Source organism: Nomia melanderi, chromosome 11 (genome assembly GCF_051020985.1).
Source record: "Nomia melanderi isolate GNS246 chromosome 11, iyNomMela1, whole genome shotgun sequence".
In the NCBI taxonomy this organism is placed as follows: Eukaryota; Metazoa; Arthropoda; class Insecta; order Hymenoptera; family Halictidae; genus Nomia; species Nomia melanderi.
The window spans coordinates 679,802-705,488 of NC_135009.1; the positions used below are offsets into that span (position 1 = coordinate 679,802).

At 28.7% G+C, this 25,687-nt stretch overlaps 7 protein-coding genes across 14 annotated transcripts in view; 3 read left to right on the forward strand and 4 right to left on the reverse strand.

The window, feature by feature from the left end:
- Nucleotides 1-7,336, forward strand: part of crb (cell polarity complex component crumbs) — a 120,961-nt gene extending 113,625 nt beyond the window's left edge. Inside the window, exons 16-18 of one of the 4 annotated variants that reach the window (XM_031978443.2) lie at nt 1,387-1,704; nt 4,170-4,265; nt 5,095-7,336. In XM_031978443.2, the coding sequence (XP_031834303.1) occupies nt 1,387-1,704; nt 4,170-4,265; nt 5,095-5,322 (642 nt within the window). In that variant the 3' untranslated portion in view covers nt 5,323-7,336. The remainder of the gene's footprint in view (nt 1-1,386; nt 1,705-4,169; nt 4,266-5,094) is intronic. The other 3 variants (XM_031978442.2, XM_031978444.2, XM_031978446.2) reach the window with 3 other exon arrangements.
- Nucleotides 7,337-7,377: 41 nt separating this feature from the next.
- Nucleotides 7,378-9,938, reverse strand: EndoG (endonuclease G, mitochondrial). Its single transcript, XM_031978453.2, has 5 exons — nt 9,367-9,938; nt 8,976-9,169; nt 8,652-8,888; nt 8,182-8,362; nt 7,378-7,638 (listed from the first exon to the last, which is right to left on the reverse strand). The coding sequence occupies exons 1-5, from the start codon at nt 9,634-9,636 to the stop codon at nt 7,543-7,545; spliced, it is 978 nt and encodes a 325-aa protein (XP_031834313.1). The 5' UTR covers nt 9,637-9,938; the 3' UTR covers nt 7,378-7,542.
- Nucleotides 9,939-11,039: 1,101 nt separating this feature from the next.
- Rad9 (cell cycle checkpoint control protein Rad9) lies at nt 11,040-13,184 on the reverse strand. 3 transcript variants are annotated; one of them, XM_031978447.2, is made up of 6 exons: nt 12,815-13,184; nt 12,523-12,725; nt 12,293-12,457; nt 12,067-12,223; nt 11,823-11,994; nt 11,040-11,753 (listed from the first exon to the last, which is right to left on the reverse strand). In XM_031978447.2, exons 1-6 carry the CDS (start codon nt 12,846-12,848, stop codon nt 11,057-11,059), a joined length of 1,428 nt encoding a protein of 475 aa, XP_031834307.2. In that variant the 5' UTR covers nt 12,849-13,184; the 3' UTR covers nt 11,040-11,056. The 3 variants fall into 3 exon arrangements, with proteins under 3 accessions (XP_031834307.2, XP_031834311.2, XP_031834309.2); XM_031978451.2 differs by lacking the exon at nt 12,523-12,725 and having other exon boundaries at nt 13,042-13,175; XM_031978449.2 differs by lacking the exon at nt 12,815-13,184 and having other exon boundaries at nt 12,524-12,699.
- Nucleotides 13,181-14,479, forward strand: Vps29 (vacuolar protein sorting 29). Its single transcript, XM_031978460.2, has 4 exons — nt 13,181-13,350; nt 13,593-13,784; nt 13,852-14,087; nt 14,160-14,479. Exons 1-4 carry the CDS (start codon nt 13,348-13,350, stop codon nt 14,275-14,277), a joined length of 549 nt encoding a protein of 182 aa, XP_031834320.1. The 5' UTR covers nt 13,181-13,347; the 3' UTR covers nt 14,278-14,479.
- Nucleotides 14,480-15,415: 936 nt separating this feature from the next.
- CBP (sarcoplasmic calcium-binding protein) lies at nt 15,416-21,131 on the forward strand. Its single transcript, XM_031978459.2, has 6 exons — nt 15,416-15,739; nt 16,591-16,707; nt 19,673-19,840; nt 20,266-20,406; nt 20,501-20,581; nt 20,670-21,131. Exons 1-6 carry the CDS (start codon nt 15,602-15,604, stop codon nt 20,814-20,816), a joined length of 792 nt encoding a protein of 263 aa, XP_031834319.1. The 5' UTR covers nt 15,416-15,601; the 3' UTR covers nt 20,817-21,131.
- On the reverse strand, nt 21,075-22,600 carry Ufd1-like (ubiquitin fusion-degradation 1-like). Of its 3 annotated transcripts, XM_031978456.2 has the most exons (5): nt 22,431-22,600; nt 22,210-22,324; nt 21,968-22,122; nt 21,284-21,832; nt 21,075-21,200 (listed from the first exon to the last, which is right to left on the reverse strand). In XM_031978456.2, exons 1-5 carry the CDS (start codon nt 22,437-22,439, stop codon nt 21,132-21,134), a joined length of 897 nt encoding a protein of 298 aa, XP_031834316.1. In that variant the 5' UTR covers nt 22,440-22,600; the 3' UTR covers nt 21,075-21,131. The 3 variants fall into 3 exon arrangements, with proteins under 3 accessions (XP_031834316.1, XP_031834317.1, XP_031834315.1); XM_031978457.2 differs by lacking the exon at nt 22,431-22,600 and having other exon boundaries at nt 22,195-22,324; XM_031978455.1 differs by lacking the exon at nt 22,431-22,600 and having other exon boundaries at nt 21,078-21,200; nt 22,210-22,342.
- A 201-nt stretch (nt 22,601-22,801) lies between these two features.
- Got2 (glutamate oxaloacetate transaminase 2) lies at nt 22,802-25,687 on the reverse strand. Its single transcript, XM_031978452.2, has 8 exons — nt 25,439-25,687; nt 24,762-24,918; nt 24,526-24,654; nt 24,212-24,433; nt 23,988-24,144; nt 23,741-23,839; nt 23,349-23,665; nt 22,802-23,260 (listed from the first exon to the last, which is right to left on the reverse strand). The coding sequence occupies exons 1-8, from the start codon at nt 25,531-25,533 to the stop codon at nt 23,138-23,140; spliced, it is 1,299 nt and encodes a 432-aa protein (XP_031834312.1). The 5' UTR covers nt 25,534-25,687; the 3' UTR covers nt 22,802-23,137.

Genomic DNA, 25,687 nt, shown 5'->3' on the forward strand with positions numbered 1-25,687 from the left:
TTGGCAAAACAGTTGCCTTGTGTAATGCTACGTTGCAAAAATTAGAGATGTAGCACGAAAAAACTCGTTTCCGGTCGTCAACCTATGTCATGTAGAAACAAGAAATCTGGTTCTGGTGTGAATTCACGTTTTTGCAAATTCTACTCCTGGTTACCGCTACCGTAACTTCATATCTTTTCAAATGTAATAACTTTCAAGCAATGGATCGTTACAAGATTAATATCTCAAAACAAATTTTCTAATCTTTGTCCCTATTTTAACGCCAGAAATTTGCGGCAATTAGCTCAAGATTTTCTGCACTTTCACCAGCAATGAGTGTTAGAAAATCGAAAAATTTGCCGGTCGTGAATATGTTAACAAAACACAAATCGAAGAATGAATATTTTCTAAGTTATAAACTATTTCTTGTTTTGGTTTAAGCAAGTGTCTTTCTCGCTTTGGGTACTATCATATCGTATAAGAACAATGGACTATTTGTCTTTTCAACCTATACATATGCAACACGAAGTATTGTAATAATCATGTCATTAGAATAAGGAGAAAAGTAAACGATAAGATAATCAATTGTTCCCATATGGTACGATTGCTCCCGAAGAAAGTCGACCGCTTTAATCGAAACAAAGCAGCTACTAATTTTAGAGTTATTAACCTTCCTTCGTATTCACCCTGTATATTTAAATTATAGACTACGAATAAAAATACTATAAGCGTGAGGTTTATTCCATTAACCCTCGTCACACAAGTATGGAGTCAATTCCGATTTGTATCTGTATATTGTCAATATTTATAGTAAATTTTACAAACATAAAAGCGTGATTTAGGTACCCAATTAAATTTTTAATAATTAGATAGTATATTAAAAATTTTATAAGAAAATATATTTATTATTAAAGTGTGATAGTGATTAGTTAACTGGTAAACTAATATTGGTAAACTATTATTAGTAAATTAGTGATATATCTTACATTTTCAATCAGATCAGCTATTGCATGATTTTTAACTAACTTTTATTAATATACATATATATTTAGAATAGTGTATACATAACTACAGTTACATAAACAGTTTTCATAGTTATGTCACGATAAACACTTTAAATTGAAAGTAACAATTGAATACTAAACTTCTCAATGTCGAAAAATAGAAGAAAAACCATAGAAGAATTCCAAATATATTGGACAGTATTATTACTATATTTGCAGCTTATGTTATTTCTTTAAAAATACAAACTAATTGTGAACTAGAAGTTATTGAAGAAGCATCTGCAGTTGGAGAAATGATGAAATGGCATCCATACTTTTATAAACTTTTGCGCGCGATATAAAACACCTTGTATTTCATTAAGAATCAGTTTCTAATTTCATTCGCATTACATTTAATTAACAGGCACCTCGGTGCACGTGTCCACTCGGTTACTCCGGACTTTATTGCGAAATTAATATTGACGACTGCGCGCCCGATGCTGAAGGAAATGTACCCTGCAAAAATGACGGGAAATGCTACGACGGTGTGAACAACTTCACTTGCGACTGCACTGATACTGGCTACGTAGGGCCTGATTGTTCCTACGACATTGACGAATGTCAAGATCCAACCACAAATTGTGGTCACGGGCGGTGCGAAAATCTACCAGGGATTTATCAGTGCATTTGTGACCCTGGTTATTGTGGATATAACTGCGGGATGATGGATCCTTGTAGAGAGGTAAGATTTCTCACTGAATATTTAAATTTTTAAAATATATATATATATTTAATTTTTAATTTTTCGCGTAAGCTGATATCAAGATATCAGCATCCAAAGTGGCTAAACCTTAATATTGGCTTACGCGAAAAATTGAATTTCTATAGTTGGAAACGTTTAAATGCCGTTATCTAAAATTTGCAATAGAAATTGTAAGGTTCTATTCAAGAATTGTAACGTGACCTTTGTAGGGCGTTTCAAAGTCACTTTATGGTCAAATACCTCCAGCCGTGAAATGTAGTATTTCACACTCTGTAACTTTTATTTGACATATTTGTTTGTATCACTGATATTTTTCGAGATAATTCGCTGTTCTTGATTCGATCCCCATACATTTTTTTCAAACAAAACCTATTTTTCTCTGGGACACCGTTGAGATTTCGATCCATGTTTACTGGGATTTTTTCACTCAATTTAGTGAGTTGTATACGTCCTTTCATTTATGCGCAACAATTTCCAAACACCCTGTATAGACGCTTCTAGACTAGATTATTATAGTCAATCAGTACTACCATATTACAATATTATTATTACTGTTATTATTATTCATTATACTATTACGATTTTATATTATGAATTAACTCCTACATCTTATTCATTCAAATATAGTAAAAGAAAGAGAATTTAGCGATAATAGAATATTTCTCATTCTGTCGTATGATGCAAATGGATTAGCTACTTACAACCAAGCTGGCCATGAAAATATACCGCTATATGAACTGCTCTGCCGTGACACGCGAATTAAAAATATTAACAATTCACCTATTGGATATTATTTAATAATTTTTTTGAAACTAATAATTTATCGCTAAGGATTTTTTAATCAATCTTTCGAAAGAAATAACAATTGTAATTGTGAGTTTTTGAAATTCTATTAGCGGTATCACTTCAAAGAATTTAATAAAGTTAACATTTAACGAAATTTAGTATGAATAAAGTAACAGTTAAATAAGTTACAATAATATTTACTTATTTCTGTATAATAAATTAGAGAAAAGAGAAGTACCATATTAACTTTTTCTAGATCACCTAGTGGAAAGCCTCTATAGTAACGCATAATATCTAAACACTTAGTTTTATATATCGATAAATTCATTTACTTAGTTTTCTGATTTTTTTATATGGTATTGAAAATCTAAATGAGATAAGAAACTTCATTTCTAATACAGCAGTATCTTTCATAATTAAGCATGTGCAGAAATACAGTTCCACGCATTAGGACTCAAGTATTTGGATTAAATTACGGAAGAAAATTGAACGAAATTTCGAGAATATCTTCCTACGCATAGTTTGATATTCTAAAACTTTCAAGTACCTGAAATTCAATTGAGACTTGTGTTTCAAATTGATCGTACCACGTTCGTGATATTATCGTTAATATGTTTTATACAATCGAAGATAATATAAATTTTTACTAATAAAGTCATATTGCGAATATAGTATTATTATATTTACTTATTTGAAACACAAATCACATTCAAATCTGAAATGCTTGAAAATTTCAAGATTTTAGCACTAGACTACCGTACCCATCAAAATAACAGATTTAAGTTTTCTTATTTTACAATTAATGATATTTTAAAAGTATTCAATATTCGAAATGATTTTGAAAAAAAATAGTTTCACTTAAATACTATAACGAATATCAAAAGAAATGAAAAAAAGATGTATTGTTACAATCTTTATAAGGATTACAGATCAACTCCAATAAATGCTTGACAGTTCTAGTATCAAGCGTTACGGTATGTCGGAAAATACTTTCGACTAGAAGATACTACCCAAATCTCAAATACAAAAATCAACTCCTAATAATTATATATTCCATTGTCGTTATTTACATGTATATACAAAAATATTAATCGATAAATATCGAACCTGTTCTTATCACTGACCGATTTATTGTCATAATTAACATATTAACCCATTTGGATTTGATTTTCATACAAAATTATATGCATTTGTCTAAAAGACTGCTATTCAATGCATCACAGTATAATGACATACATTTTTAATCAAATATAGTAGTATATTACTCCTCTGATGAAAATGGGCTCAAATATAGGGTATACATATGTACATATATGTATATATGGTTGCCAATCATAGTTTTAATATTTGATCAGATATCGAAAGCAGTTAAACAGGTATGTACATTATAATGTGCGTCAGATCTGAAGGGGATAAGGGGAGTTTCATAATATCAGTGCATATTATGTCACAGATTATTGATAATTATTGATAATTATTCATAGATTTTTAAATAACGAATAGAATTACACTATGAAAGGGTCGAATGCTTCAAACATGTTTCCAATAACCCTTAAGTGCTTTTCACCAATGTTAGTCTTTACCTTATTTCAACAAAACTACTAGCACATAATTATAAAGCAATATTATTGTTTCATAATTTGAACTATACTTACCAGGATTATTGTCAAAATGGCGGTACATGCAAGTGTGGAGATGACGGCGGATACAGGTGTCAATGTACTCCTGAATACACCGGGCAAAATTGTACAGAGGTAAGATTCACTATGAAGTAGAAAAAAACTTCCTTCTTCCTTCTTTTTCAACAAACACGTTGTGCAATATTTTTAATATTTATAATTATAATCATTACCAAATAAAAATACATAATTTTTAAAATAAAAGTTTACTTTTGCTAAAGAAGTTATAACAATTCAGCTTTCTCTTTAATTTAAAATCTTTTAATGTATGATTAATAAATAATTTCAATCATAATAGTTTTGTATTTCATATATTCCAAAATTAACTATATGAATATTTTAGTACTCTCCCGAATAAAATAAAAATAATACAAATTCAAATACATTGAAACAGAATTTGGAATATTTCAAGATAATGGGAGAGAATATAGCAATGTTTTCTTTACTTCTATTACTCTCCCAAAATGATGTAGGTAATGTTACCATACGAAATCATTAAAGACGCTAAGAACACAAACATGATTTGTCTGTTTTAACCGTTCGAGTGCTAAGGGGCACGATCGCGCTTCTCCGTTTTAAAAGTGCCAGCCTATCAGATTGCAGAATTAAATTAAATTTATTTATTTGGTTTACTTCTAATTGCTTATTTTCATTTTTGTTATTACCATGGAAATGGAAAAATGAAACGATCGCACTATTTCGAATTTTTTAATGTAAAAATAAAAAAGCGAAATTCAATTTCTGAGCTGAAAGGAAAGAAACGTGGTCTTGTCACTTGACGTTTTTCCCCCGGATTTTTTCGAAGACTCGTGGCACTGAAACGGTTAAAAAGTTAACTGATCCGAATTTTGTTCATATTTCTCGCAATTCATTATTTTTCTTGTTTTTATTTTTTCCAATTTAGACGGAAAACTTTTTGGGGAGCCAAGCGCTCGATATAGCTGTGATCGTCGGCCCCATCATCGGGTGTCTGTTTCTTGTAGCAGCGGGTTCGTTAGTCGCATTATTTATGATGGCCAGAAAGAAACGAGCAACTCGAGGAACTTACAGTCCGAGTGCTCAAGAATTCAGTAATCCACGCGTTGAGATGGACAACGTGATGAAGCCACCACCGGAAGAGAGATTAATTTAAAATTGCTCGTGGCGAAGGAGCATGGCACGAATGTTCCGCGTCTATAAATCCTAGTCGTTTGAAAATATGCAAAGTGGTGGTGTATATCGGTGGTGTATACCGACTGGAGGGGAGAACCTCGAAGAATCATCCTTGCAAGAGAACTCATTTGGAAAGGGCAAGTGAAAACATATAAGGATTCATCGCGCTTTCTAGTCCACGCTCCGTATTACGGTGTCATCAAATTGACCTAAGAAATTGAGCAAACAATACTAGACATGAGAATCGATTCCGAAGAGTGGCGCTAAAGACGAGCCACGTTAGAGCTATTTTAAACGCAACTTCGACATCAGATCGGAATCACAATACTGACGTGTTGACTGCCAGTCAATTTTCCTACATTTTTCTAAATATATTAGACAAATATTAGAAAACATTGCATCGAATTATTTAATTAATTTGCATTATCGTCATCTAATGAATTTTATTATTGCCGATCACCAATCAGTACAGAGGCGCCATTAACAATTCGAGCGCTAGTCATTGGTGACACCTATGGCAGTCGACGTGTTAAATACATGTTACAATTGGCAAAATCATAAAATTACATAGAATTCTTAAAAAGTTGTTTACGTTTTAGTATCGCTCGTATGTCTGATTCAAAAGAATTATGAATCTACACAAAGTGTACTTAAAACTCCGTTAAGTGTCCTTATTATGCAAGCAATACTCGGAAGAAGCTCTTAAGGCAACGAGACCCGTCCATTTTAGTGCCTAACTTACCCTACTTGAAGAGATTTTATTTATAAGCAATGAATATTGGGCGTCGAAGAGTACGTATTTCAGAAACGCGTAGAACTCTCGAGTGTGTGTGTTGAGATCTCTCAAGCATAATGGTATTATTCTCATACTGTTCGCTAGACTCCAAGTAGCTGATGCAGATGTCGTTATAAAATATCGTAGCGTAGATGTATAACGACTTATGGCAAAGATGCTGGAACGTTGTAAAAATATCATAAAGGGTGTCTGTATTGACTCGCAAAGTACTTATCGTCGGTGCGTTTTCACGTTTCGTAGCGTTATCGCGCTTGTTAATTTTGTACATAAACTAGACCGTAAGTTAAAGAAATTAACACGATTCTACCAATAACATTTTATATGAGTACACTACGGATCTTTATGCACTTATAACGAACTCTGCACATTTATCAAATACAAATGTATATTAATGACGTGTCTACTTTATTTTTACCATAAAAAATCTTTTCGTTGGCAAAATCCATTTTCCCTTTATTTTAATTTTTACAAATAATCGATGAAAATAGGAATTTGCATAAAGATCCGCAGTCTATACATGAGTATAGTATTTAATAATGAATATTATTTGGTATGTAATTATTTACTACCACGACCAAAGTAATAGCGAGATGTTTTCTCGCCTGTTAATATAATTGATGTAGCCGATTACAAACAAAATATCATTCTCAATCGATAGGATTATAACGTGTCCTGTTATTACTATCATTTTGTTTTTAAATACGGAAACTTCAACGTACTATTCGTTTGATTTATTCAATCCGAATTCACATAAATTCACAATACTGAACTATAGAAACAAAATTTTTAATTAATAAACATATCTTGATACTGACATGATTGTATCAAGCACACTATATTACGCATGTTAACATTTACTAAATATGATGAACAATATGCTCTATAGTGTAATGTGATATCAATCAAAAGCAAGTGAAAATTTATTACACGAATTAAAAACAAACAACCGTATTACACTATTAAGTTGTAATTTTTATTCTATGTATGTTATAAAGTAAATATCATCAAGATTTTCTTGAAGACTGAATTTTTGGGTACTAAGAAGAATTCAAAAATATGTGTGCATGCGGTTTTCACATGAGTACTTATTTTATGACAAAATGTGACAACATGCGATATATAAGTAAATAATTATAATAATTTTAAAAATTGAATGTACAAAAACAATAAAACTTAAAATACTTAAATCGTTGAATTTGTTTCCTATAATATACATGTATGTACACATAATAAAATATATCAATTTCAACTGAAAGTTTTATATCAATACAATTATATAAAAATACATTACTTAAAATTATTTATAATTTGACTAGAAAATAGATGTAATGTTTATATTTGTATTTAATTTTTCTTAAAAGTTTAGTGTCATTATACCATCTAATTTAAATACACTTATTATGTCTACCTCACTTTCCCATTTATTTTACATAATTTATCACGTGATATCTTGTCGAAGAATAAAAGACCAGCCGCACGCTCAATACTTTCCGGGGGAACCTACAGTAAACATATTGTCATAATTATGCAAACATATATTAGGTTTATAGTATACAATATCTAATATCATATATACTACAATTAAATATCTCAAAACCAAATTATAAAATTTCTACTCTGCAAATGTATATAGTTTCAAACATTATTTGAAAAAATTAAGTTTCTGACATCTGTTTCCTTATAAAGTACAGTTATAAATGGTTGGGACAAATCTAAAACTGTATCTTCTAACACTTTTGTTTTTTGTTTTGTTTACTTCTATAAAAATCTTAATTTTCATCATGTTATAATGGTATTAATATAAATCACATTTTAGATTAGGATAAGTTGCTGCAATTTGTGTTTATTCATTTATAATTGCATTTGTACGAGGTTTTATGAATGAAATATTTATCAATATATAAATAGCTAATTTAAACAAGTGAAAAACATTAAGAAAAAATTTAAAAAAGAAAAAATGTTCACATTCCAAATAATTTTGAAGGTGTTTAATATATCGTATTTTAATCTCCAAACTATAGTATTACAAAAATAACAACATACCTGAAAATTTGTTAGAGGAGCATTATCATCTATGGGAGTATTTGGCATTACAAATGCTTCCATTTCTAATTTTAAATCATCTGTTTCACCAACAACTATTTTATAAAAATGAGTTGGTACAGCTACATGATTTGCACCAATAACTTCATAACGTACATATTTCTTTCCATCAGCCTCTTTCCTACATTAACATGTTTATATTATTTGTACAATTACTTAGTAAAAGATGTACATAAGAAATATAAAAAAGCTTAACTAGTCGATATACTTCGCCCTCACCAATCTTGATGATTCTTAAATATATTATTGGAAACATGGTGTTGAACAACTGTTTCCTTTATATGTTTCCTTTATAGATTTAATAACCTTATGCTCCCTCACGGATGCGCCCATGGCCCAATAACATATTTCAAAATCATCAAGACTGGTGAGGGCAGTACATTTACAGGTTTACCTAAAAAAATACTTACTTTGGCAAATATAGAGGTCCTGTACACACATACACATTCTTATAAATTTTAGTTAAACTTCTAACATGTTTTTCTAATCTATTCCAAGAATCCCTATTAAAACCTCGACCTACTTGTGGAGCCATGTTCGACAGATAAAAAGTTTGGTCTATATGATTTTGATGTAACTTATGATTTCCTGCTGCAGCTAAGTGACCACGATCATATCCACTACGTTTATAGTCACTGTTGTCAGCTCTAATTTTGAATAAAATTTTTTAAAAAATTATTTATTGATATTTATACTTAGTATTATTGTACTTATAGGTAAGTAGAAATATTTACCTAAAGAAAGGATGTATACTGAGATCAGGTTTAAATTCACATTTACTCCGTGATATTTCAGCATTATATTCCAATCGGTCCTTAGTTAAATGTTCAAATACCCAATGCGCTACCCTATTCCGTCTATCATAGGAAAGTACAAAGTCTTCAAATGATCTAACATTATCTAATCCAGGAAAACCATATTTCATAATCTATAAAAAAGTAAACATTTTTCTAACTTCCAATATAATTCTTCCACATTAATTAAGAAACACAAATTTATAATACTAAATATAAATACACAACAATTTTTATATAAGAATTTATTATAGTTGCATAACAATTATAAGTAATCATAGCATTGATGTAACTTAAGGTTATGTACAAAATTGAAGTAGTTTTAACTCACTTCAGATACTCTTGCAGCTGTTGATGATAATTTTGAACCCATGTTTGTTTCAGTTTCACTAGGAACAAATGCGGTAGCCGCAGAAACTGTTCCAAATAAGGGTAAACCTGGCATTCCTTTAATGTTGACATTAGAAAAAATACCGTTTCGACATTCATCTTCCCCATTCAAATGTCTTTTTTGCTCCGAATATTTACCAATAATATAACCACCAAATCCTATGGTGGTTAATGTACTCACATTCAAAATTAGTTTTTTTAATTTCCTCATTTTTTACTCATTAACACTTCACTAAGAAAACTCAAAGAACTGACGCTTTGTCCATGTGGAGCTTATATAATTATTATATCGTGCTTATATAATCAATTAATAATTAATAAATATTTAACGAAAATGTACAATATTTTCATCACTTTTATTAATGAAAGAAAGCGTTTTAAAAAGAAGCATTTAAATCTGAGAATAAACTATAACAGGTGTCGAACCGTCAGCTTGTGAACTTCATAGGAACTTTCCCCTCACAGAGAGTTATCCTCTCCCACCTACCTGTACCCTGTTTATATTGAACACCACATAAAATGTCCACACACACAGTCTTGAAAGCTTCTAGAGTGGAGGTAGTGGGGGAACACTAATCGAGAGTCACTAGTATAAGGGAAGGCAGTTCAACCTTTGCTCTAAGAAGTCATAGAATTTTCCGAATTTTACAATTTTATAATAGAAATACTATAGCAGGGCGACAATTATAGCAATAATAAAGTAAATTTATTACTCTGTTATTAATCTTCGTCTCTTATTTTTGTATTTTGTTTCCTCTCTATATTTACTTACCATACGTTATATCTAATTATGTCCAGTAATTAACATTTTAACCGTTAATGTCTTATATATAAATGTGATTCTGCTAGATAGCAATTATCAGCCAGCATCATTTAATTGTACTTTCACTTTCCTAGCAGTTACTTAACAGTATCATATCTTGTATCATTATACAAATTGGAACTAAAGTACTAAGGAATTGGTACAAGTTGGAAATAATGGATACTGTTTTCAAGTTTTGTGGCTCATCTTTTTAGTTGTCAATAGATCAGAAATGGGGACAGTATGAGAGTCGAGACAACTGAGAAATTTAAAATCCAGTTTATCGGTACAATACTACACATAATGATGTTATAATAAAAATGACGGTTCAATATTTTTATTTTTAACTTTTCTTGCATTAACATGCTTTGAACGTATTATTGAAATCTTTCTGATTAAAATAAGACCAAACACGATATAATTTGCATCACATTAACTTACTTTAGTTACTTTCATTAAAGATATTGTCCCAATACGATTTTAAACTAAGAGACAATATGGAAAAAATTACTACCTACAGGGGTGTCAAAGCTGCCTATATAGGAAATCCGGCATATGTTAGAGTGTTTAATATCTCTAGGAAAAACCAATTGTTATATTTAAATGGAAATAATGTAATATCAAGATTCTATGAAACGATTAGATGGGAATAATATAAATAAGATTTTTAGTTTCAATAATAAAAATCGTTCTTGAAAACAATAATACATGTTTAATTTAAATGCATCAATCATGAATACATTTGAATCTTATAAAGCCTGATGTAATAAACCTGTAAGGACACTTATTTAGAACATAAATACATATAAATATCTGTCAAAAAATATTTTTATTCGCTACAACACTCATCTGAATCTTCAGCTAAAATTACATCATATCCAGACAAAGTGCTTGGATCGAATGTCTTTTGAAAACATTTTTGAAATATTAAACGGGCTTTCTTAGCTGGTGGAGGTGGTGAACTTGGTATTGCATCTTCTAATATATCAAATTTATCACTATTTTCTAATCTTTGCTTATTTGTTTCATCATTACTAGACTTTCTTTTTGTAATTGTAGAAAACACAGAATTTACTAATTTTCTTCCACTTGTACATGCTTCAGTAAGTCTTGCACTTGTGTTGCAACTTGTTGATGGATTAGTATGAAATTCTTCTTGATTATCTTTTTCCAGTCGAAAATGATTAATGTTATTATTGCTTTGATTACTCTTCGTATTTTTATTAAGTTGCAAATTATCTTTTTCGTGAAAACTATGTTCGTTCGTTTGCTTCTTCTTTTCTGATAAATGTGAATGAGTAGCTTTAGTAGTACTACTTGCTAAAGTTTTGACTGTCCTATTCTCTACTTTATTTGTAGATTTATTGGACTTTCTAGGAGCCCGCCTATTCCCAGTCCTTCTTTTAACAGATTTTTCCTGTTTACCAATTATTGTTGTCTCAGTTTGGCTATCTGTATCAGAACTTAGTGTAGAAAGTATTAGATGTCCATCAAAGGATGGATTTTTTAAACCAAATATGACTGGCCTGAAAATAATTAATGGCTGTTTATTTATACATAACTGAATAAATATTTCCACTAACTTCCTTTCTTACTTTCCAGCTTGTTCAAAGTATATGCTAATTGGTATTAATACTGTTTCTGCAAAGTTCAAAATAGCTTTGAATTCTTTCATACAAAATGTGATTGATGTATCACTGTTAATATTGTATTTATCAAATTCCCCTCTTCCAAGTGCAAGTTGTGTACGTGTTGTGTTTGATAATCCTAAAGAATATATTGTAAGTGCTTAATATGACATGAAATTATCATATATCATTATTTAGTAGTTTCAGTTACCTGAAGCATCATCCACATAATTTCTTAATAAAAGTTTCTGTGCTGAAACTTCCAATGTGATTTCAATTAAGTTCTGATGGAAATTTTGCACTGCATCTCCAAATACACGTGCTTGAGATAAAAGTTGGTTTTTTGCGGACTCTTTATCATATGCAGTCTAAAGAAATAGGAGTAAGAAATATAAAAAATAAATATATAAAAGCTAATAGAGATACACAAACCATACCTGTAATATTTCACAGTCCAATATAGGTAATAAATGAATTTTTGTAATACTATTTTTGTACTTTAAGATAAACAAAATTTCAGATGCATCTGGTTCCAATTTAATATGACACGTTTCTACTTGTTTATCTATTAAATTTGGAGTTTTGAATACTGTCATTGCGCTCTGTAAAATTTAAATATTGAATTGCTTATAAAATTAAATGAAAAAATTTAGTAATTTAATACTACCCTCATTGAAATTTTGCATTTCAGTGCATCATTTTCTTGCAAATCGCCATAAACGTAATATGAAAAGTAAGTTTGGTAAAATGTAAAATCAGCATATGCAGAATTTGCCATGTTGACAGTACGAAATGATATAGCATTGCTTTGAGGTTCTATGTACATTTCATCTCCAATTTTTGCCAATGCATGTATAGCTTTTGCTAAAACTATTATGCATATATTTTTTAGTAAAAAATATACACCGTATGATGGAAATCCATGAAATATAACCTTAATGATATAAATTGTAACATACTTTTTACATTTGCTCCTGGTACTACGCATTTCATATTGAATTTATGCTATTAACCTATTCCTTATTGATTTAGCATTAAGTATCACTTAATTTAAGAAGTAATTGCAGAAGGTAACCAAAAAAAATCATAATACTTTGTGTCTACGGCAACAAACATGTTGCTGAATACTTCATCTACTAATATTTAATGTTAATTTATACGTTTATAAACATAACATTCATAATACCTAAACAAAACAATCAAAATGTATTTGTGTAAAATTTATGAACATTGTATACGCTATAAATTAGTACAAATTACGAAGAAGAACACACAATTCATATTTTAGCGCATTGATAGAGAGACCATCGACAAATTGTGATACTCTCGAATCTCGAAAGTCGATATGTATACTCCTTCGACTGTCGTCATGTATACTTTCAGTACCAAGTTTGACATTTCTCCAATTCTGTCCTATACCTAATAAATGCAATAAATTGATTATTAACCGTTAAAATATTGTAACAGCTGTAAAAATATCACTGAATAAACCATGGTGAGCAAATAAAATCAAACATTAGTAGTACAAGTTATCTAATAACAATTTCACCCTTAAATTCTAACCTCCAGCGATGTGAAGGTTATTTCACAGAGAAACCACTGCAAATAATTACTAAAATCTTATTATTTGAAAATAAATGTCTGAATGAATACTATAAGTCCTTTCCATTTTCATCACTATAATATCTATCATACTAGAAAAGAAATTAAATAATTAAATAATTATGTGAATTATAGCTTGTTTTAGTACTGGGAGACTTGCACATTCCGCATAGATGTAGTAGCCTTCCAAGTAAATTTAAGAAATTATTAGTGCCGGGTCGAATACAACACATCTTATGTACAGGCAATCTTTGTACAAAGGAATCGTATGATTATTTAAAAACATTGGCTAGTGATGTACATGTTGTTAGAGGAGATTTTGATGAGGTATTTCTTATTTTAAATGCTTTAATAATTATTTAGAACTGACATCTATTATTAATCGTTTTTCTAGAATTTGAATTACCCAGAACAAAAAGTTGTCACAGTTGGTCAATTTAGAATAGGGTTATCGCATGGACATCAAGTTGTACCTTGGGGTGATCCTGAATCGTTAGCTTTAATTCAGAGACAATTAGATGTTGACATTTTAATATCAGGTCACACGCATAAATTTGAAGCCTATGAACATGAAAATAAATTTTATATTAATCCTGGTTCAGCAACAGGAGCATATAATCCACTTGATACGTAAGCCCATTTTATAGTTATTAATGAACTTAAAATTTATTCAATTTTAAGATGAATTTCTGTACTTTACAGATCAGTCATCCCATCCTTTGTATTACTGGATATTCAAAGTTCAACAGTTGTAACGTATGTGTATCAGCTTGTTGGCGATGAAGTAAAAGTCGAAAGAATCGAATACAAAAAAAGTTAAAATTGTATAAAAATTTAAATATATGATACAAATGTATTGAATTATATATTATGTCTATATAATATACATGACTTTGATACTATTCCATTATGGTTCATATGAAATCTCAGGTGCATTTTAATTAGTATCAGCACTTATATAAAAATGCAAATTGTATAAAATACTAATTGTAAATAAAATAAAATATAATTAATTCCATCGATTTCTCGGCTAATATTCGTTTTTAATGTATTATACGCATTTTTATATTAGCTATTAAAAACATTTATTTTTCATCTTCTAATCGTATATACAACGATACATATTCACATTTTGAATTCGTTCCAATCGAGTAGTTCGATCCATGTCGTTAGTCACGTACGCGCATTTGCATGCGAATGATCAAATGTCGCATTAACGTGACCTACTTTAGAGGTTCATTGAAACTTCTTTGTATTTACATACATTTATTTACGTCTAATCCTCGTGTTTCCAACTAATCTCTAACGTGGTTCCTCGAATTTTTTCGTATCACAGTAAACTTGATAAGTTTGATTATACACGTAACTGATAAACTATATCTAATATACATAGTATACAAAGTATTCACACAACGAATATATATACAGAAATATAAAAATTGTCTAATTTTTTATGATATTTCAATTTATCATTGATAATTCTATTCATCAAATCACCAAAATGTAGTTTCAAACTCAACTCCCAGGATACAGAGTAACTGCAGATTCTATTATATTCGAAAACTTGTTAATGCAATTACAAGGCACGAGTTTTACATGCTTTTTATGTAACCTTAAAAAGTTATGATTTATCTTCTTTTGTAAATTCGTTTTTTTAATTCTTTTAACACTTTTTTAAACATCAGTCAATAATCTTTTTACATTAATCTTTCTTTATTTTCCAAACATGTAAACGAGGGCGGATCTGTACCTTATCTGACTAGTGTACTATTTAACAGTGATCTAAATACAAATGTCCAAATTAACGTCATTGCTGTGTCGCTTTATTTTTATTGGTTTTTACGAACTCCTTGACGGGGTTTTATCGCTGTATAAGTTTATGGTTTTTATCTAGAAAAAGAAAAGAACGTGCGCGAACGCTCGTATTCCAGAGAAAGCAAGAAAAAGGGAGACGAACCATTCCTGCGCATGTGTAGTAAATAAAGTAGGGATGTCTTACCGACCCAACAAAAGGGGCCCAATATTCCTGTGCCGGTTAGACTCAGTTGTAGCACTCGCTTTAAGTGATTGTGGAGTATTCTGTTTTATTCTATTATTACTATAATACTTCTAAAAGAAAACGAAATATTATATTTCAAATAAACATGGCAACGACGTTGTTACGAACGGGTCTTCGATACGTGATATCAAATGGAGTTTTTGAAAAAAGAACTATTTCAGTTTTGTGCAATGGAATAATGGCCGGCGAACAAAACATTCAGCTGCCGCAGCAGAAACTGCAAGTAAATATTGACATTTATGTTATAAACAATAAACATTTTAAAGTTATTATTTATTACAACAAAATTTGAAAAATTAAGCACGTTCTAAAAACAAATCGGAGACATTTTATTTTATCAAACACTAATAATATATCAAATCATTTATGTTTTTATTAACTAACTCTCTAAACTGTAGATATACTATATCCGTAGCGAAAAAGCTTAATTGTATTTATTTCTATGCTTTAAATTCCGTAGTGTGAATTTTTAAATTTTTCACGTAGACGAAAAAAAATATTTACCCACTGTTAATGTTTGTCGTAACACGTAAACAAATACTTGTTGCCTTTCTCTTTATGCGTGCATGTTATTCACTACAAGTAGAATGGCTTACAATACAAATAATTTCAACTTACACACTTCTCCTGTTTCAAATGCTTTCATAAATATTTATGTCAAACAACAATAATATTTTATAATAATTTACACTTTAAACATAAGTAATTACATAATTCTATTAAAATTACAATTTTATTTTTGTTAATATATTCGTGAAGTTCGTATATATGAAATAAACATTGAAAATTTTCAAACATTTGGAAAGCCTTATGAATAAAATATACCTAAGTTCTTTTACCTGTTTCATTGTGTTACATTTAATTTTTGCTGTTGTAACTAGAATATATTTGAAATAGCTAGGAATAAAAACACGTCACGTTGAAGTTCATTGGACTGATATGACCTTTAATAGTCACTTCGTATTTTATTAATTATGTTACAACAATAACAAAGTAAATTAAAGTCTCAATTGAATATTTAATTTTGTGTTGTATTCAAATACTTGTATGTGTGTACATTTGTTTCGTTTGTAGTGTCATGATCTCGATATTATACGACGAATGTATAGCAAAAGGAGTGTACATCATACAGGAATTTCAACGACTGCGAGCGAGCAAGAAGAAAGCGATAGTGACTCGGACAACGAAAGAGTAAGACCATGCTTCTTCATTTGTTATCATATACTGCAATTTATTTTTATTAATTAATCTTACATTCGAGTAACACATGATAAAAGGACACGTAACATTACTTTACTGTATATATTCTTTTAAACATAAATTTAATGGTTTCAAATTATTTCTCAAATGTATAATGAATTTTATATTGTAGTAGTTATATCATTATCATGTTTCATTAAACGAATTCTTTGTTTTTGTTGTCAACAATTTTTGTACGAAAAAATTCAAAGATATTTAACAAAATAATTTTGGAAATTGACACGTGTTAACAAAATAAACTGTGCGATGAAAACACAGTATACTCGAGACAGATATTCGGGACAGAATTGAGCAATATTTGAGATACGTCCCCCAACTCCATTCGATCCCCTACTTTCAATGTAAATATATTTCATGTTCCTCCTTTTGTCACCCGCATAACCTTGAACAGCATTATATAGTACATCATTGAATTTATCTTAACGACCATTTGCGTTATATGTAAAAACTGTAACGTTCTTATGTGAATCCCCGAGATTCAAAATTTGTATAAATTAGATCGAATTTAGTTTAAATATTCTGTTTAAAAATGATGGATATTTATTTCCTTTATTTTTCTTATTCCATATGTCAATACGGAATAACAACAAAATTAGTCTATTCCTCTTTAATTAAATAATTGTTTATGAAGAAAATGTACAAACTAATTATCGGTATAAAATACATCTCTCACAAATTTCGGCTTATCAGAAGTAGGAGGTTGTCGAATGAATTATGTAGCAATTAGATTAACCAGAGATTATATTACAACATAACGGTAATTATATCATGCAATAATGTAGACTCTTGAGTAATATAAATACCTACAAAAATCACAATTATTAAATTATATATTCGTAATTTAGTTAAAAAATACGATTAAATAAATACTTTATTGTGTTTGATTCATATTTTATTGTGTATTTATATAATCAAATTTTTAACTGGATATACACCGGATATTATATTAATTTGTGCGTTATACAAGCAGTGGTTGACCTCAGTAATGGTGGTGCAAACGTATTCAAATGACTCATTTCATAAATTTTAATGCAGTAACTACCTATATACCTGATGAAAAAAATGATTGTTTTTTGTCTTTCACTTACATATATTCGTATTTGAAATCAATTTATATTTGTAGCGAATATTTTTTTTTCGTTGTCACAATTTAATTATACCCATAAATCTACTTACACGGAGAATACAATTAAATTAAAATCTTATTATTTAAAATAATATTTTATTTATTTAAAATAATACAAAATTATTTTAAATTAGTGTAATACATATTAGAATGTCTGTCAAAAGTGAAATCTGTATTACATTTTCGTATATAATTTTGTTTAATAATGCCATTCATTTATTATTAATACAATAATCTTTTGTGATTTTATAAAATAATAAAAGAGTGTTTTGTTAAATTTTTTTTCGTGTATATCATACGATGACACACGTCATAAATTTGAAAAATTATTTTCACATAGAATACATTTTTTTTATAAATTGACTGTATGTGTTATTTTAGTTTAATAGGTTTCATTCTAATATAAAATTTCCTAAATATTTTATTTTTTCCACTAAAAAATATGTTAATTGATAAAGTCATTCCATAAACTAATTCTTTCTAAAAAATAATATCTACACGTTATAGACAGGACTTTGATTAAATTTTATAAAATGATATTTTATTGATTCAAAAGAATTATTTTGAAACTAATTTTTAGTTAAGATAATTGACCTGGTATCAGTAGTTGACCATTTTTCAGGAAAACGTGATCTTTCGAGAAAGGTGCAGTATATATGCTGCAGCATACATTGACCCAATTCCGAAACACTTTCACCTGAATTGAATTGTTTATCGTAAAAACTAACAATTTATTTCATTGGCATTGATTATATGTCTCTGATTTCTAACGTGGAATTAACTTCTGTTCATTCGTATTTGTCCTTTTACTTGTAATTTGTCATAATCATTGCAAATAAACGATATTAAAGTAATTCTCTTTAGTATTTTTGGTTTTACAGTAAATTACTAGTTTTCTCGTTTTAAAAGATGGTCAACGTCTGACGCAAGTATGGAATTTTCCAAAATATTTATCAATTTTGAATAATGTAACTATTTGAAAAAAGTTCGCTTTGTTACATAATGTAAGAAGTTCAAACAGCATTTCCAATCATAGGGTCCTCTTATTTAATAAAGGAACAAACGTTTACTATTATTCACGCAGAAAATTTTTCTTAACTGGTCAATTATTAATGCTTTTATCTTAATTGACCTAAACGAAAATTTATTCCTTATACTTTGTTCTGAAAGGTACCTGTTAAATGTTACAAACTTTTAATTATTATATTATTTTATTAAATAAATGAAAAAAATTAAATGAAAAAATTTCGTTAGTGATTTTTACTAAAATATATACAAATTATAATTTGAATATTTTTTATTACAATATGATTTCATAAATGTTATAAACTTTGTCTAATTTAAAATATTAAACTTATAAAATATTAAATTATAACTTTAATGAAAGGCATATAGACAAATAGATTAATTATCTATATATTTATTTGTTCATTTTACAATGTTTTTTCTGCTGCAAAATGAAACAAAATGAAAAGAATTACTTACCTTAAGTTTAATCGTTTAAAAATCGATACTGTAAAGTGACTTTAAAAATCGTATTTTACTTATTTTCGAATAGTTTGATGCATTTGACATTTTTAGTGAATCTTTAATAATTGTCCAAGACCAATGAGAGAGAAATAAATACTAATCATTTAACTTTCATTTAAAATTTTCCAAAAAATGTATTAACAATAGAAAAGAATTTGTTTAGTGTAATAATGGCAATGATGACAATAATAATAACAATAATTTAATAATCACTTTTAATATAAGTAAATTAATTTTTAGGGAGAATCACATTTCTGGAGGAGAAAAATGCGTACTTTACACAGTCATTTGGACGTTAATAAAGATGGAGTTATCAGTTATGATGATTTCATGCTACTTGCAGATCGATTTTGCGACTTAGGGCATTTATCTCCAGAAGCTAAGACTGAATTCAAAGAAGTAATGTGTGTAAGTATCCTGTATGCTTATTAAATATCAACGGAAAATACATGAAATTAAGCAATAGTTAATAATAATTACAATTCTTTTTTAAAACTGTGGTACATTTTCATACACTTGTGTATGTCAATAATAAATTACTTTTATTTGTAAGTTATTTAATTTTTTAAATAATAAAAAGTGCCTCTTGGTAAAAGATACATATATAATATTATATAAAAAAGGTATTATTTATTTTGATATTATGTTCTTTAATATTTATTCATACCACTTGCTATTCAAAATTTTATTTTAATACTCAAGAAAATTTATATCTTTATCATTTAAAAAATGGATCACATATGCTAAGCAATTTTCATAGAAAATGTAACATCAGAAAAATTACCCACTGATAGAAATTCGGCACGCACTTACACATATGTATATTCATTTAGGATATGTGGAAGGAACAATGGGGTGAAATCAGTCCATACAATCTTATTTGTATTGAAAAATACTTGGAAGAAATGCACCACGTTCTTAATGACTCATCATTAAAAAAGAAATGTCATCATTTCTTACCGTTTTTATTCAAAGTAAGTATTCAAAATATTTATGTATGTTCATATAAACAAATATTTATCAGAAAGTTCCTTTCTTAAGGATATAATCTTTACTATACAATTGCAGGCAGTAGACAAAGATCAAAGCGGTGAAATTTCTGTGGAAGAATTCAAATTATTTTTCCAATGTTTAGATCTCACACATGATGTAAGTAAAATGATATATTTTCTATTCAAACTTTTCCAACGGAATTTGAATAAAAGAGTTAATTTAATTGTAATAAAATTTATTACAGCACGCAGTTGTTTCCTTTAGTCATATTGATACTAACGATGACGGTAAAATCAGTATCGAAGAATTCATATCACTCGGACGTGACTTTTTCTTGACAGAAGATCCAGCAAGACCCAGTAAACACTTTTGGGGTCCACTAGTAGACTGAACATGTTATTGTTTTACCCTGTAACTTGTGATATTAAGATACTGCGCACCAGCCCTTTTCAAAAGGACACACGAATTTTATAGAAATAGTTAAAAATAAATTTAGTATATACGTGTCTGATTCATTAAATTGAAAAAAAACGTTATATGTAACAAAAAAATTTGTTTAATGTTTATGTTTGTAAGTTTGGTAATGGTTAAAAACGTCTGTAACACGTTTATATTAAAAAGTACAACCATTTAATAACAAATATGAATACTCACTTTTACAAATGTATGTAATTATAAGAAAATAAATAGACTGATAATTCTTTAATCATTTCCTTGCTTCTCTAAGGGAAAAACCTTCACCTGTGAAAGCCTTAAACTCATCCTGGTCCTTTACCTATAGCAATAATTTCGAATAGCATAAACAATACACAGCAATAAGTAGATATTGAATAAATTATATTTAAAATTCTCTTTTACCTCTTTATTATTAATGGGTTTCATATTATGTAAAAATGTAAGAGTTCCTATTTTATAATCATAATCTGGTATTCCTCTAATATACGTGGGTTTGTTTGTAGCAACTTCTGATTGAGCGGAATCTTTACGTTTTTTTCCATTTAATCTATTACCTTGTCCTTTAAATGGTACAAATCCTACAGGTGCTGGCATTAAATCTACAGGGTCTACTACAGCTTCATCTTTTTTAATATGTTTTTCCGGTTCTATGTAACCCACGGGTGGAGCAAATTCAACATTCATATCACATTCTATAATACTAACAGCTGGATCAGGTTTCGTTTCCAGGACACACATTTCATATATTCTTTGATTATACTTTATGGCAATTACATCACCCGTTGTAAGGCAAGCGAAACTTCTTAAACCATTTTCTAAAACAGCTTTAGGATTTGTAATATCTAAGAAATCTTCTGACTGTGGTTGGAAGCGTGAAAATGTTGCAATTTTTAAAGTAACACTTTCAACATTTATTAATTCTGCTTCTTCCAATAAAAGATTATGCATCATCTGTAATAAAATTATAATAATCATATATTGAATGATATTATAATTTATAACTGTTTTGCACTAATGCATATTTAATGTAATTTTTATATTCAAAACAATGCTCTAAAAGCTAAGAACATGTTTGTGATTCTTTACCCAAAGAGGTAAATAAACTTTTCCTTCGTCTGCAACGAATTCCAAAACACCACAATGGGTTATTCTATTAGTCTTCTTATTAGTTAATTTGAACATCATCGGGTAATTAATATTCAATCTTGTAAGCTGTTCTAAAGCCGAAGGTGGCATAATTACTGTAAGAAAATAAGTAAATAACAAATTCTGTGTTCTTATTTATCTAGTGGTTGAAGTATAAGATGACATACATATAACATACTAACTTTTTCCTCCACGTTCTACATCTTGTCGATATGTACCTGGTAACATCGACACAGAGAAGCATTTATACTGAGTATTAAAAGGCCGTGGAATCTCCGGAAACATATTAAACCCGAACTGAAAGTGAAACTCCATTTTGATAAACAACTTAACCTCACTTTAATATAAATTACGTTAAACATATTTCTCTACGAATTTTTATTTTATTCTCATGATTTTTTACCATATTCATGATATTTTTCTTCCAATCCTTTTGAAGATTTATAAGTAACAAAACTTTTTTACAACGTATCAATTTAGATGAAAGTATGACTTTGACATATGTGTATATACTGAAAGCAGACGACTCACTGTGTATCAGATTTGCAGACAATTGAATCTTGAATACTTTTTTCGAACTCACAAGTTACTATAATGCTTATAGTGTAAAATACTTATTATAAATGCACTTCACAAAGAAATAAATTCTATGTAAAATAAATCAGTCGTTAGAAAAATAAATTGTAATTATCTTTATTGCAAGTAAAACCTACATTTTACATTTATTTACATGATATTGAAGTTTATTAATTTGTTGAATCAAGTATGGCCGACTTCCGAAAGCAAAATATGTATTGTATTTTTGTATTAAGGAGGAAATATACAATAAAATTATTAATATAAACTTTTAGAATACATCATAAATCATTACAATTACAAAATCAATTGTATGCTAATTATTGAAATACAATAATAATTCAATATTTATACCTAGAATTATTTGATGGCTACACTGCCTGCAGTGGTTTTATAAAAATAGCATGCAAGATAAAATGCATTGGACTTGATTCTTATGCCTGTATGCTATCACTTTTTATGTATTTAAGATGTATTTAAATATAACAAGGCAAAATTTGGTTTAATTTTTTAATCATGGATAAAACTATTGAACTATTTTGTAACTTCATGCATAGCATTTGCAAGGTAATCCACATTTTTTGTTGTTACTCCTGCCATGGATATTCTACCATCTTTTGTTAGATAAATGCTATAATCTTTGGTAAGTTTTTCTACCTGTAAAACAAATATTATTATTGAAATTTAATTAAAAAATAATACGAATTATACTTGAAAGAAGTAAAAGAATAAACATATGTAATACCTGATTTGGTTTAAGACCAGTGTAACAAAACATTCCAATCTGATCTGTAATGTGTGTCCAGTTACAAGAGCTACCAAGTTTCTTTAGATTATCGCTCAACTTTTGACGGACAGAAATAATGCGATCAGCCATTCCTTTCACATCACCAAGCCACTGTTGCCTTAAGTCAGAGTTCCCTAGTACTTCATTAACAATTCTTGCACCGTAAATTGGAGGATTAGAATACATTGGTCGAATTAAAATCTTTAACTGTGAAATAATTCTATCTGCTTCTTCTTTGCTGGAAGCGACTATTGTAAATGCTCCAACACGTTCACCTACAAAAACCTATTTATTAAAATTTTGTTCATTATGATCATTTTTATAAATTACTTTTAAATGTATGTATTTACCATAAAGACCCATGTTTTTAGCATAAGACTGAGCTAAAGCAATTTTATTTCCATCTTCTAGAAATATTGTTACTGCCATAGAATCTTTCGCTATAGATCCTAAAATTTTACATAAATATGTCTTAATATATAAATGTAGTAATTTAAGACATAATGTCTTAATATATAAATGTAGTAATTTAAGACATAATGTCTTAATATATAAATGTAGTAATTTACTAATTTAGATTTTAATATTTTATGTTACCTGAAGCAAAACCTTGATATGCCATATCAAAGAAAGGGAAAAGATTCCTTTTTTTAATTAGTACTGACAGTTCTTTCCATTGTTCTGGTTTTGGATCAACACCTGTGGGATTATGTGCACATGCATGTAAGAGGATAATAGATTTCTCTGGAATTTTCTGCAAAAAATACAAATTTATAGAAAATACCAAAATATGTGTTAATATCATATGTATAGTTACTAACATTTATATCTTCTAAGACACCCTTGAAGTCTAATCCACAAGTATTTGGATCAAAGTAACGGTATGTCTTTACTGAAAGATTAGCAAGTTTAAATACAGGACCATGGTTTCCCCATGTAGGCGTTGGAACATATATATCCTTAGACCCTGGGAAAAAGCGAGAAAGAAAATTGGCTCCAACAAAAAGGGAACCTGTGCCAGAAATTCCTTGAACAGTAGCATTCTAAAAAATATAATCATAATCAAAATATAATCAATATAATCAAGTGGAAATTGTTTTTCTTCATAGTTAATAAAATGTTATATAGTCCGTACCAAACCATTTTTAATTACTTCATGACCTTCGCCAAGTGCCAAATTAATACTGTGCTTACAAAATTCAACATTTCCCGATATTGCTGAATATTCCTTGTCCATTTCCTTACGTCTGATGTTATCTTCTGCCTACAACAAATTTGATTTTATTAAATAATTAAATCAACGATATTTTTTTAAAATATTGTTTTTAACTTAACTAAATTTTCATTAAAAATACATATCATAATATATACCTTTCGGACACTTGGTAAAACAAATGGTTTACCATTGTCATCTCTATAAGCACCAACTCCCAAATTAATCTTTTTGGGATTTTGATCTCTTTTATATGCTTCTGTAATACCCAAAATTGCATCAGGTGGTCCCATTTCTACACCTGACCACCATGAACTACAACATAAAGAAACAATGTTATGTTAACTCTTTACAATTCTAATATATTTATATTTTTTTCTTGAAATAAAAAACTTGTGTAAACAAAAATTGTTGTTCAATAAATTTCTTAAGTTTTGATATTTTATACTTGCTAGTAGGTCATATTATTATATGTAAATGATAATAAATGAAAATTTATACATTGCTTAATATCAGTGTCTAATATAACAACATATAACTAATACATATTATTTGTGTAATACACTTCATTACCCATAAATTCTATATGTAATGATCATATTTTTAAATAATAAGTATACTATAAGAAGTATGTTTTGCGTTATAATTAAAACATTATTAAAAAGAATTCTTCAATATGTTTACTCCAAAAAATAATATTAATGGCTTGAATATTTCAACATGATACAAAATATTTATAAATTTGGAACTTGTATTTGTTTTTCAAATAACCAGTAATATCATACATTCTGTATTACAAAGGTTAAAAAAGTCAGTTATTGAATGTAAGTCTTACCTAGATAATCTAACTGTATGTGTAGTAACATTATAATTGTTTTTGAATAAGTTACACATGGATGAAAGTGTAATAAGCTTTGTGCTTGGTGCCATTTTATTAATTATTAAGTTCAAGCCTATGATACGATCCAACCACTCTGTTCCAGCCTCTGGATACTGGTGACGTTGACTATATCTAATTTATATATATATATAACGCATGCTCATGCGCGTATACATACTATCTCATAATGGCGATGTTCCTTCT

Coding starts and splice junctions, on each gene's coding strand:
- EndoG (XM_031978453.2), bottom strand. CDS start 9,636: ATGAGGAAATTAAAAAAACTAATTTTGAATGTGAGTACATTAACCACC. Junction 8,889..8,975: donor AGTATACATCCTTTCTTTAG/GTAAATATTTCT, acceptor ATTCAAAATTAG/AGCTGACAACAGTGACTATA. Junction 8,363..8,651: donor GGACCTCTATATTTGCCAAA/GTAAGTATTTTT, acceptor ATGTTAATGTAG/GAAAGAGGCTGATGGAAAGA.
- Rad9 (XM_031978447.2), bottom strand. CDS start 12,848: ATGAAATGCGTAGTACCAGGAGCAAATGTAAAAA. Junction 12,458..12,522: donor AATGCAAAATTTCAATGAGG/GTAGTATTAAAT, acceptor TAAATTTTACAG/AGCGCAATGACAGTATTCAA. Junction 11,754..11,822: donor TACTTTGAACAAGCTGGAAA/GTAAGAAAGGAA, acceptor AATTATTTTCAG/GCCAGTCATATTTGGTTTAA.
- Vps29 (XM_031978460.2), top strand. Junction 13,785..13,851: donor TTAGAGGAGATTTTGATGAG/GTATTTCTTATT, acceptor TCGTTTTTCTAG/AATTTGAATTACCCAGAACA. Junction 14,088..14,159: donor GCATATAATCCACTTGATAC/GTAAGCCCATTT, acceptor TGTACTTTACAG/ATCAGTCATCCCATCCTTTG.
- CBP (XM_031978459.2), top strand. CDS start 15,602: ATGGCAACGACGTTGTTACGAACGGGTCTTCGATACGTGATATCAAAT. Junction 20,407..20,500: donor TCTTACCGTTTTTATTCAAA/GTAAGTATTCAA, acceptor ATACAATTGCAG/GCAGTAGACAAAGATCAAAG. Junction 20,582..20,669: donor GTTTAGATCTCACACATGAT/GTAAGTAAAATG, acceptor AATTTATTACAG/CACGCAGTTGTTTCCTTTAG.
- Ufd1-like (XM_031978455.1), bottom strand. CDS start 22,342: ATGGAGTTTCACTTTCAGTTCGGGTTTAATATGTTTCCGGAGATTCCA. Junction 22,123..22,209: donor TGTAGAACGTGGAGGAAAAA/GTTAGTATGTTA, acceptor ATTTTCTTACAG/TAATTATGCCACCTTCGGCT. Junction 21,201..21,283: donor AACCCATTAATAATAAAGAG/GTAAAAGAGAAT, acceptor TTATTGCTATAG/GTAAAGGACCAGGATGAGTT.
- Got2 (XM_031978452.2), bottom strand. CDS start 25,533: ATGGCACCAAGCACAAAGCTTATTACACTTTCATCCATGTGTAACTTA. Junction 24,919..25,438: donor CATACAGTTAGATTATCTAG/GTAAGACTTACA, acceptor TTTATGTTGTAG/TTCATGGTGGTCAGGTGTAG. Junction 23,261..23,348: donor CTGGTCTTAAACCAAATCAG/GTATTACATATG, acceptor TTTGTTTTACAG/GTAGAAAAACTTACCAAAGA.